Source organism: Zophobas morio, unplaced genomic scaffold, assembly GCF_036711695.1.
Source record: "Zophobas morio isolate AGI-343-1 ecotype UQ-CSIRO unplaced genomic scaffold, CSIRO_AGI_Zmor_V1 ptg000008l, whole genome shotgun sequence".
Lineage (NCBI taxonomy): Eukaryota > Metazoa > Arthropoda > Insecta > Coleoptera > Tenebrionidae > Zophobas > Zophobas morio.
In genome coordinates this window covers 8,971,823-8,984,134 of record NW_026972113.1, presented here as the reverse complement: position 1 = coordinate 8,984,134, position 12,312 = coordinate 8,971,823, and the positions used below count along the sequence as shown (strand labels likewise).

Sequence of the window (12,312 nt, the reverse complement as noted above, 5' to 3'; positions counted from 1 at the left end):
TTGAGAAATCAAAAAATTAAAAAATCGAGAAAAATGGGAAAATCAAAATGTCAATTAATCGAAAAATCGAGAATCAGAGAAATTGAAAAATTCAAAAACGTAAAAAATCGAAAAATTGAAGAATCAAAATACTGAAAAATCCTAAAACTGCAATATCAAAAATGGAAAAATTGAAGGAGAATTGAAGAATAAGAAAATTGGAAAATACAAAAACTAAACTACTAAAAAATGAGAAATCGAAAAATAAAAAAGTCGACAATTCGTAAAATTGAAAAAAAGCTTGAAAATCGAAAAATTGAAAACCAAAGAACTGGAAAACTGAAAAATCGAAAGGCTGAAAAGTCGAAAAATCGAGAAATGGAAAATCAAAAAATCAATTATACGAGGAACTGACAAAAAATTGAAAATTTAAAAACGTCAAAAAATGAAAAATTAAAAAATTTTAAAATCGAAACATCGAGAAAACGATATATCAAAAAACTGAAAAATCTAAAATAACTAACTGAAGTATCGTTAAGTTAAAAATTCAAATATCAACAAAATTTTAAATTAAAAAAAAATCGATAAGTCGAAAATCTGAAAAATTGAAAAATCGAGAAATCTAACACCAACAGTCGAAAAATCGAAACACCAAAAAGTTGAAGAACCTAAAATTTAAAAATTAGAAAAATTGTTTTCAAACAGAAAATAAAAAATCCAAAAATTGAGAAATCGAGAAATTGAAAAATCGAAAATTTTAGCAATTAAAACATTGGCAAAATTTTAAAATCGAGAAATCGAAACATCGAAACTCGAGAAATTAAAAAATCTAAAATTTAAAAATGGAAAATTTGAAAAATCGAAAAATTGGGGGATCGAGGTATTGAAAAATTCCAAAAGTGAAACATCGAAAAATTGAAAAACGGATAAAAATTGAAGAATCGAAAAATTTTAAAGTCCAAAAACTGAAACATCGAAAAATTGAGAAATCAAAAAATTAAAAGAAAAGTCGGATAATCGAAATAGAAAAATTGAAAACTCAAAAACCTGAAAATTGGAAAACCTAAAAATTTTAAAACTGAAAAATTGGAGAAGAGTCCGAAGATTGAAGAATCGTAAAACTGAAACATCGAAAAATAACAAAATCGAGAAATCCAAAAATTTGAAAATTTTGAAGAATCTAGCGATTGAAGACTCGAAATTGGAAAATGATAACACTTAAATATCGAAAAATTAAGTAAAGGAAAAACTGAAAGTCGAAAAATAGCAAAATTGAGATAACTAAAAATTGAAAAATTGAAAGTTAAAAAACGAGGAATCGACAAGTCAAAAAAAACTAAAAATTGAAAAATCAAAAACCTGAAAACTGAAAAATCGAAACATTGAAAAGTTGAGAAATCGATATATGGGAAAATCAAAAAATCAATGACACGGGAAACTAAAAATCGAAAAAATAGAGATTTAGAAACGTCAAAAATTGAAAAATTGAAAAACCTAGAAATTTTAAAACCGAAAAATTGATAAGATTCGAAAAATTGAAAAATCGTAACACAAGAATATCGGAAAATTGAGAAATAGAAAAATGAAGAAATCGAGAAATCAAAAATTTGAAATTTTTCAGAATCTAGCAATTGAAGAACCGAAATTGAAAAATGTTAACACTTAAATATCGAAAAATTAAGTAAAGGAAAAACTGAAAATCGAGAAATCGAAAAACTAAAAAATCGAGAAATTTAAAAATCAAAAAATTGGAGATTAAAAAAATTAAAAAATAGTAAAACTGGAATAACGAAGAATTGAGAAATCGAAAATTGAAAAATCGAGAAATCCAAAAGCCGAAAACTCGGATATTTGAAAAATTGAGAAATTAAACATTGAGAAGGCGAGGAACCGAAAAATCGAAAAATCAAAGTCAAAAAATGGAAAAATGGAGAAATTGAAAAACTGAAAAATCGAAACATTGAAAGTTGAGAAATCGAGAATTGGGAAAATCAAAAGATTAATTAAACGGGAAATCGAGAAATCGATAAATTGAAAAATCGAAACAATGGAAAACTTCGAAAAGTCGAGAAGTGTATAAAACGAAAAATTGGCAAATCGAAATATTGACAAGTTAATAAGATTTTAATTTAAAAAAATCGATAATTCGAAAAATTGAAAAATCGAAAAATCGAAAAATTTAACAAACAAAAAGTCCAAAAACTGAAACATCGAAATATTTAAAACCCAGAAAAGTCAAAAAATCAAAATCGAAAAGTCAAAAAATCAAAATCGAAAAATTGAAAAATCAAAAATCTGAAAGTTCGAAGAATTAAAAACTGAAAATCGAAACATTGAAAAGGCGAGAAATCGATAAATGGGAAAATCAAAAAATTAATTAAACGAGAAACTGAAAAATTGAAATTTAAAAACGTCAAAAATAGAAAAACCTAAAATTTTAAAATCGAAAAATTGGGGGATCGAGGTATTGAAAAATTCCAAAACTGAAACATCGAAAAATTGAGAAATTAAAAAATTGAAAAATCGAGAAATCAAAAAATTTGAAAATTTTGAAGAATCTAGCGATTGAAGAATCGAAATTGGAAAATGCTAAGACTTAAATATCGAAAAATTGAGTAAAGGAAAAAATAAAAATCGAAAAGTAGCAACATTGAGATAACTAAAAATTGAAAAATTGAAAGTTAAAAAACGAGGAATCGACAAGTCGAAAAATCGAAAAATTGAAAAATCTAAAACCTGGAAACTGAAAAATCGAAACATTGAAAAGTCGAGAAATCGATAAATAGGAAAATCAAAAAAATCAGTTAAACGGGAAACTAAAAATCGAAAAAATGAAGATTTAGAAGCGTCAAAAATTGAAAAATTGAAAAACCTAGAAATTTTAAAACCGAAAAATTGACAAAAGATTCGAAAAATTGAAAAATCGTAAAACTGAAACATCGAAAAAACGACAAATCGAATAATGAAAAAATCGAGAAATCCAAAAATTTGAAATTTTTAAGAATGTAGCAATTGAAGAATCGAAATTGGAAAATCCTAACACTTAAATATCGAAAAATTAAGTAAAGGAAAAACTGAAAATCAAGAAATCGAAGAACTGAAAAATCGAGAAATTTAAAAATCGAAAAATTGGAGATTAAAAAAATTAAAAGATAGTAAAACTGGGATAACGAAAAATCGAAAAATCAAAGTCGAAAAATGGAAAAATTGAAAAATCAAAAACCTGAAAATCGAAAAATGAAAACTGAAAAATCGAAACATAGAAAATTGAGAAATCCAGAAATGAAAAAATCAAAAGGTCAACTAAACGCGAAATCGAGAAATCGATAAATTGAAAAATCGAAACATGGGAAAATTCGAAAAGTCGAGAAGTGGAAAAAACGAAAAATTGAGAAATCGGAATAGGTCAAATCGAAATATTGACAAGTTAAAAATTGAAAAATTGAAAGATTTTAAATTAAAAAAATCGATATTTCCAAAAATTGAAAAATCGAAGAATTAATAGTCAACAAATCGAAACATCTAAATCTCGATAAGCCGAGAAAAAGAAAAGTTGAAAAAATTAAAAACCGACAAATTGAAAAATTTAAAAATAAAAATTTCAAAATATGGAAAAATTGAAAAGCTAGTCAAAAAATGGAAGTAATAAATAGCTGAAAAATTTAAAATTTAAAAATTGTTTTCAATCTACTAAACTAAAAAATCGAAAAATAGAAATCGAGAAGTCGAATAACCTACAATTTTAAAAATCTAGAAATGGAAACATCAAAAACCGAAAAATTTAAAAATCTAAAATTTAAAAATCGAAAAGTCGAAAATCGAAAAACTGAAGGATCGGAATACTGAAAAATTGAATTATTGAAGAATCGAATAATTTTAAAGTCCAAAAACTGAAACATCGAAATATTTAAAACCGAGAAAAGTCGAAAAATTGAAAAATCAAAAACCTGAAAGTTCAAAGAATTAAAAAACAGAAAAACGAAACATTGAAAATTCGAGAAATCGATAAATGGGAAAATCAAAAATCAATTAAACGGGAAACTGAAAAATTGAAAATTTGAAAACGGCAAAAACTGAAAAATCGAAAATTTGAAATTTTGAAGGATCGAAATTGGAAAGCCCAAACACTGAAAAATCGAAAAATTGGACATTAAAAAAACTTGAAAATAGTCAAACTGAAACAACGAAAAATTGAGAAATCGAAAGTTGAAAAATAGAGAAATCCGAAAGTCGAAAAATCGAAGACGAAAAACGAAGAAATTGAAAAACTAAAAACCTGAAAATTGAAAATTGAAAAACTGAAAAATCGAAACGAAAAAGTGCAAAAATCGAGAAATCGAGAAATGAAAAAATAGAAAAATCTAAGATTTAAAAACCGAAAAATTGAAAAATCCAAAAAATAAATGTAATCGAGAAATCGAAAAATCGAAAAGTCAGAAAATCGAAAAATTGAAGAATCGAAATATTAAAAAACCCCAAACCTGTAATATTAGAAAATAGAAGGAAATTTCAAAAACTCAAAAACTGAAGTATGAATAATGAGAAATCGAAAAACTAAAAATGAGGATTCGAAGAGTTGAAAAATCAAGTCGAAAAATGGAAAATTGAAAAATCGAAAAGCTGAAAATTGAAAAATTGGAAAACTGAAAAATCGAAACGAAAATTCAAAAGTCGAGAAAAATGAGGATTCGAAGAGTTAAAAAATCAAGTCGAAAACTGGAAAATTGAAAAATCGAAAAGCTGAAAATTGAAAAATTGAAAAACTGAAAAATCGAAACGAAAATTCAAAAGTCGAGAAATCGAGGAGTGGAAAAATCAAAAAATCCAGAAACAGAAAAATTGAAAAATCGAAAAGGTAAAAGATCAAAAAATGTATACCTAAACCGAAAAATCTAAATTAACCGAGAAGTCGAAAAATAGTAACATCGAGAAAACGAAATATTAAAAAACTAAAAAATCGATAAATCGAAAAATCCAAAATATCTAAAAAGTAAATATTCGAAAAATCGAAAAATCGAAAAATAGAAGAAAAATTGAAGAATCGAAAAATTGAGATATCCTAGAACTGAAACATGAGAATTGAAAAGTCGAAAAACTGAAAAATCGACAATTCAAAAAAGTCGAAAAATAGAAAAATTGAAAAAACAAAACTTGAAGACCGAAAAAATCGAAGAACTGAAAAACTGGGAAATCGAAACATTGAAAAGTCGAAAAATCGGGGAATGGAAAATCAAAAAATCAATTAAACGAGAAGTTGAAAAATCGAAAAACTGAAAATTTAGAAATGTGAAACATTGAAAAACTGAAAAATCTAAAAATTTAAAAATCGAAAAACTGAAAGGTCAAAAAATTGGAAAAATGTAAAAACAGGAACAATTGAGAAATCAAATAATGAAGAAACCGAGAAATCGAGCATTTTCCATTGGTTCTTCAGAATCGAAAAGTTGAAGAATCCTAATAATGAAATGAAACTGAAATATCGAAAAATTTAGAAATCGAAAGGTAAAAAATCGAGAAACCGAAAGGCCGTAAAATCAAAAATTCAAGAGAATAAAAAATCAAAAAAGAATTCTACAATTTTGACATTTCTCCCAAAAATCTCCATATCCATGTTAAAAATTTAACATGGATTCATAAACCACAAGTTCAAGACTAGGTTACTTTTTAACATTTAAGTAACATTTATTCCACAAAACTGTAAGATGACAATCAAAAATTCCTTGTTCTCCATGATTATAATATTGCAATTTTAAATTTAAATTGTAAAATATTGCTACAGAATTGTGATTTTTTTCCAAAAATCTGAATGCCTAAGGTACAAACTCAACACGGATTCATAAACCATACTGTTTTTACTGTTGTAAAATTTGAAGACGACGTCATTCCATTGTTGGTGGGGATGAGCAGACAAATTTTAGTTAGCATCTACTAGACATTTCTAGCATATGTATAAAATTTGACAACAATCGGTCCAGTAGTTTGATAAAACTTTCTCAAAGAAATCTGACCTGACCTAACCTGCCCTAACCGGATCTGACCAGGCACACATCAGCTCAGTCTACTGAAGGCGAAGAAATTACCGTCTAAACCTTTTAGGTTGATTTTTTTCATTTCATTAAAAACTGCAAAAACGTTTAACTTTCTCTTCTCTCTTGTTTCGAATTTTTTAATTACACATTCTTTTTCATATTTCATTTACAAACATAAATGAATCTTCTACCTTAAAATATTCAACTCAATCTATAAATTGAATATCAAAATAAAATTAAAATTCAAACAAAAAATATTCTGTCGCCAGTAATTAAAAAAATTATAATAACCTGACCACGCGATTATCAAAATGACTCACTTAACACCGTACCCATCAATACCCACCCTCCCCGACCCAATCCCCAAGGTTGCCCCTCCCTCCCACCCACAACCTCACGTGTATTCCTGAAGATACGCAACCATTGTCAGTTTAAATATGCACCTGTAACAACCAGCAACAAAAATGTGCGACATTAGCAACACCCGCAAGTTCTTCACGATCGTGTTGGTCGCCCTCGTGCGCGACGTCCGCCCCCAGATCAACCCCCAGCAGCAGTACAACCCCCAGCAGGACTACAACCCGCAGGTCCTGGACCCGACGCGCCAGGACGCCAAATTCGACAACCGCTTCGACACCCGCTTCGACAGCAACAACAGGTTCAACATCAACGAGGACCGGCCCAACGTGAACCAGAACTTCCAGGGGGACGTCCGGGAGCTGCTGCAAGCCCTCGACGCCCAAGGGTCCCAACAGTGCACCCGCAATGTAGCGGCCCAGTGGAACTTCGAAACTAACGTCAACCAGGGGACCCAGCTGGAGGCGGTGAGTGAAATTGGTTATCTTGCAGGAAGTGGGCTTGGGAAAATAATAAAATAGAGCGACATGTTCTCAAGCTATTGTTTGGGTTTTACTTTCAGTTTGTCGATGTTATGTAAAGTGAGTTGTTGAAAGGAAATTTCGTTGGAAATGGGTTTTCTAAGGGTGATTTAAACGGGTCGAGGTGGAAGGTCGTGTTTGCACGATTAGGTTTTTCTAGGTTGTGTTGGAGCAATTAATGGAAATTTTTATAATGTGGGTTATTAATTAAAAGTGTATGATGCGACAAAAAATGCTCTAATAACAACCATGACATGTCGTCATAAAAAACTGTTTGTTCAAGGAATGTGGATATACTTGTACTAAAAGCGACAAACAAAATTAGTCTTCGCACTTCTGAATGACAATTTTGATTAATCTTTCTTTAAAGAATGAAAAAATTATATTTAAATCTCATTCGGTGTGATTTATGAATAATGTTTACTAAACACGGTTATTTTCTAGCAAAAAAGTCGATTGTATGCTAATGTCCTCTGCATTGCCTTATTAAGATAATTGCAAGAAATAATGTTCAATCTCTTACTTCTTATTAGAATACGAAATTTTCACACCGTCACTTTAATGAAACTGACTCTATAAATTAAGTAAATATTTTAAAATTTACTTTCGGCGTCACTTTTACTAGAACCTCAAATATTTCGATAAATGCGACCCTGACTTTCAACAATGTTAGTTTTGTTATTATTTTTATGTTAGCGTGATATTTTTAATTAAATAACCATTATTTGGGTTTCAGTGCACTTTTTCAGAATCCTGTGAAGGAATTACAATTAACAATATCATTTTTGTCGGAGTCAATCCAAATTCCATTTTTTTTTATTAAAAAAAAAAAATGAAATTTACGTACAAAATTCTTTTAGTTAAATGCAAAGCCAAGGCAATGATTTTATGTATCTTTTAAAAATACGATATTTAAATTTACCACGAAAACAAAGTTTACAAGGCAACTTTATTCGTTAGGAAAATTTTTAAATTATATAGAAATCTATTAATTGTTTTCTTAATTTTTTAATGCAGTAAACAAACAGTTTTATCACTTAAAAAATGTCAGTGACGACATAGTTATGGCAACAGTATCTTCTTCATGAGTCATAACATAGTGATTAATAATTAATTTTTTAAATATTTTTTCAAAAAATGTTTGTTGATCAACCGTCAACTGGGCTCTTCTGGTTTTACTTCAATAATAAATTTATGATTAAAAAAAAATAATCTACCAGAATACGAGCACAGCGAACACGTTCAGGTTAGTTAAATCCCATAGACATTATTGACCACATTTTTTTTTCAATTTTTAAATAACAAAAAAATGTTTGATAATAAATTAACTTCTCAGCTATACCGGTAAATCACTTCTGACATTAGTTGCACGTGCTCGTTGTGCTCCCATTGTGATTGTTCTTTTTATAAACAATTTAATCCCTAAAAATATTTGTCAATCAATTTCAATAATAAATTGCTAAATATTCTTATAAAGCTAAATTACTACAAAATACGAGCGCAGCGAGCACGTTCAGATTGTTTGAGTTCCACAGATATTAGTGATCACTAATATTTATTACTCAGATTTTTGAAATAATAATAGCAATTGTGTTAATAATTTAGCTTCTCAGGAACACCAATTACTCATTTTTAATATTACCTGAACTTGCTCGCTGCGCTCGCATTCTGATTGTGCTTTATTTAAATACATTTTTAATAAAATGTTTACTAATTGACCATCAACAGGTTTCTTCAGGTAATAATAAATTTATAGACACCCTTGTGAAGCTTAATAGTAATTTTTGTTTCAAGAATGATTTTTTCTAGTTTTTTTTCAGTGTACATTTTTTTACTATTTTTTCCAAAATTTCTTGATTCTTTTTAATATTTGTCTTTACATTTTCTATTTTGCGAGACTGACTTTCGGAAAATCGAAAAACTAAAAAATCGAAAATTTTAAAAACCGAAAAATCGAAATCGAATACTCGCAAAATCCAAAATTTGAGCAATACAAACATGAAGAAACCTAAAAATCGGAAAGTCGAGAAATTTTAAAAATCAAATAACCGAGATATCAAAAACCGAAATATCTAAAATCGTAAAATCAAAAATATGAAAAATCGAAAAATTGAAAAATAAAAAAACCGAAACATTAAAAAATGGAAATCTAAAACCGACAATCGAAAAATCGAAACAGCAAAAAATTAAAAAATTCGAAAAATTGTTTTCAATCAAAAAATAAAAAATCTAAAAATTGAGAAACCGAAAAATTCAAAATCGAAAATGTTAACAACTAAAACACTAAAACATCGACAAAATTTTAAAATCGAGAAATCGAAACATGAAAACTCGAAAAATTAAAATATTTGAAAATTAAAAATCGAACAATTTGGCAGATTTAAATATCGAAAAATTCCAAAAGTGAAACATCGAAAAACTGAAAAATGGATAAAAATTGAAGAATCGAAAAATTTTAAAGTCCAAAAACTGAAACATCGAAAAATTGAGAACTCAAAAATTAAAAAGTCGAGAAAAGTCGGACAATCGAAATCAAAAATTGAAAAATCAAAAACCCGAAAATTGGAAAACCGAAAAATTTTAAAACCGAAAAATTTGAGAAAGGTCCAAAAATTGAAGAATCGTAAAACTGAAACATCGAAAAATCGAAAAATCGAAAATTGAAAAAATCGAGAAATCCAAAAATTTGAAATTTTGAAGAATCTAGCGATTGAAGAATCGAAATTGGAAAATTCTAACACTGAAAAAAATTAAGTAAACGAAATACTGAAAATCGAGAAATCGAAAAATTGAAGATTAAAAAACTGAAAAATTGCAAACTGAGATAACTAAATAGAAAAACTGAAAGTTAAAAAACGAGGAATCGACAACTCGAAAAAAAGAAAAATTGAAAAATCTAAAACCTGAAAACTGAAAAATCGAAACATTGAAAAGTCGAGAAATCGATAAATAGCAAAATCAAAAAATCAGTTAAACGGGAAACTAAAAATCGAAAAAATGAAGATTTAGAAACGTCAAAAATTGAAAAATTGAAAAAGCTAGAAATTTTAAAACCGAAAAATTGATAAAACATTCGAAAAATTGAAAAATCGTAAAACTGAAACATCGAAAAAACGAGAAATCGAATAATGAAAAAATCGAGAAATCCAAAAATTTGAGATTTTTAAGAATGTAGCAATTGAAAAATCGAAATTGGAAAATCCTAACACTTAAATATCGAAAAATTAAGTAAAGGAAAAACTGAAAATCGAGAAATCGAAAAAATTAAATCCAGAAATGGAAACATCAAAAACCGATAAATTATTACAAATTTTTATTAAACTAAATTTTTAAATAACAATAAAATTTTCTCAACAATTTAGCTTCTCGGGAAGGTCAATAAATCATTTTTAATATTAATGATTTTTTCTAGTTTTTTTTCAGTGTACATTCTTTTACTATTTTTTCCAAAATTTCTTGATTTTTTTTAATATTTGTCTTTACATTATCTATTTTGCGAGACTGACTTTCGGAAAATCGAAAAATCAAAAATTTTAAAAACTGAAAAATCGAAATCGAATACTCACAAAATCCAAAATTTGAGCAATGCAAACATGAAGAAACCTAAAAATCGGAAAGTCGAGAAATTTTAAAAATCAAATAACCGAGATATCAAAAACCGAAATATCAAAAATCGTAAAATCAAAAATATGAAAAATCGAAAATCGAAAAATTGAAAAATCAAAAAACCAAAACATTAAAAAATGGAAAATTTCAGAAATACAAATTGAAAAATCGAGAAATCTAAAACCGACAATCGAAAAATCGAAACAGCAAAAAATTTAAAAATTCGAAAAATTGTTTTCAATCAAAAAATAAAAAATCTAAAAATTGAGAAACCGAAAAATTCAAAATCGAAAATGTTAACAACTAAAACACTAAAACATCGACAAAATTTTAAAATCGAGAAATCCAAACATGATTGAGATGATGACTCGAGAATTTAAAATATTTGAAAATTAAAAATGGAAAATTTGAAAAATCGAAAAATTTGGGAGATTTAAATATTGAAAAATTCCAAAACTGAAACATCGAAAAGTTGAGAACTCAAAAAATTAAAAAATCGAGGAAAGTGGGACAATCGAAATCAAAAATTGAAAAATCAAAAACATGAAAATTGGAAAATCGAAAAATTTGAGAAAGGTCCAAAAATTGAAGAATCGTAAAACTGAAACATCGAAAAATCGAAAATTGAAAAAATCGAGAAATCCAAAAATTTGGAATTTTGAAGAATCTAGCGACTGAAGAATCGAAATTGGAAAATTCTAACACTGAAAAAAATTAAGTAAACGAAATACTGAAAATCGAGAAATCGAAAAACTGAAATATCAAGAAATTGAGAAATCGAAAAATTGAAGATTAAAAAACTGAAAAATAGCAAACTGAGATAACTAAATTGAAAATCTGAAAGTTAAAAACCGAGGAATCGACAAGTCGAAAAATAGAAAAATAGAAAAATCTAAAACCTGAAAACTGAAAAATCGAAACATTGAAAAGTCGAGAAATCGATAAATAGGAAAATCAAAAAATCAGTTAAACGGGAAACTAAAAATCGAAAAAATGAAGATTTAGAAACGTCAAAAATTGAAAAATTGAAAAACCTAGAAATTTTAAAACCGAAAAATTGATAAAAGATTCGAAAAATTGAAAAACGTAAAACTGAAACATCGAAAAAACGAGAAATCGAATAATGAAAAAATCGAGAAATCCAAAAATTTTAAACTTTTAAGAATGTAGCAATTGAAAAATCGAAATTGGAAAATCATAACACTTAAATATCGAAAAATTAAGTAAAGGAAAAACTGAAAATCGAGAAATCGAAAAAATTAAATCACGAGATGGAAACATCAAAAACCGATAAATTATTACAAATTTTTATTAAACTAAATTTTTAAATAACAATAAAATTTTCTCAACAATGTAGCTTCTCGGGAACGTCAATAAATCATTTTTAATATTAATGATTTTTTCTAGTTTTTTTCAGTGTACATTTTTTTACTATTTTTTCCAAAATTTCTTGATTTTTTTAAATATTTGTCTTTACATTATCTATTTTGCGTGACTGACTTTCGGAAAATCGAAAAATCAACAATTTTAAAAACTGAAAAATCGATCTCGAATACTCGCAAAATCCAAAATTTGAGCTATCCAAACATGAAGAAACCTAAAAATCGGAAAGTCGAGAAATTTTAAAAATCAAATAACCGAGATATCAAAAACCCAAATATCAAAAATCGTAAAATCAAAAATATGAAAAATTGAAAATCGAAAAATTGAAAAGTCAAAAAACCGAAATATTAAAAAATGGAAAATTTCACAAATACAAATTGAAAAATCGAGAAATCTAAAACCGACAATCGAAAAATCGAAAAAGCAAAAAATTTAAA

At 27.1% G+C, this 12,312-nt stretch overlaps 1 protein-coding gene across 1 annotated transcript in view; it reads left to right on the top strand.

The window, feature by feature from the left end:
• The first annotated feature begins 6,443 nt into the window (after positions 1-6,443).
• The window catches only part of LOC135125230 (angiotensin-converting enzyme), a 67,644-nt gene continuing 61,775 nt past the window's right edge, over positions 6,444-12,312 (top strand). The window contains exon 1 of the mRNA XM_064050660.1: positions 6,444-6,832. Within this exon, the coding sequence (XP_063906730.1) occupies positions 6,473-6,832 (360 nt within the window). The 5' untranslated portion in view covers positions 6,444-6,472. The remainder of the gene's footprint in view (positions 6,833-12,312) is intronic.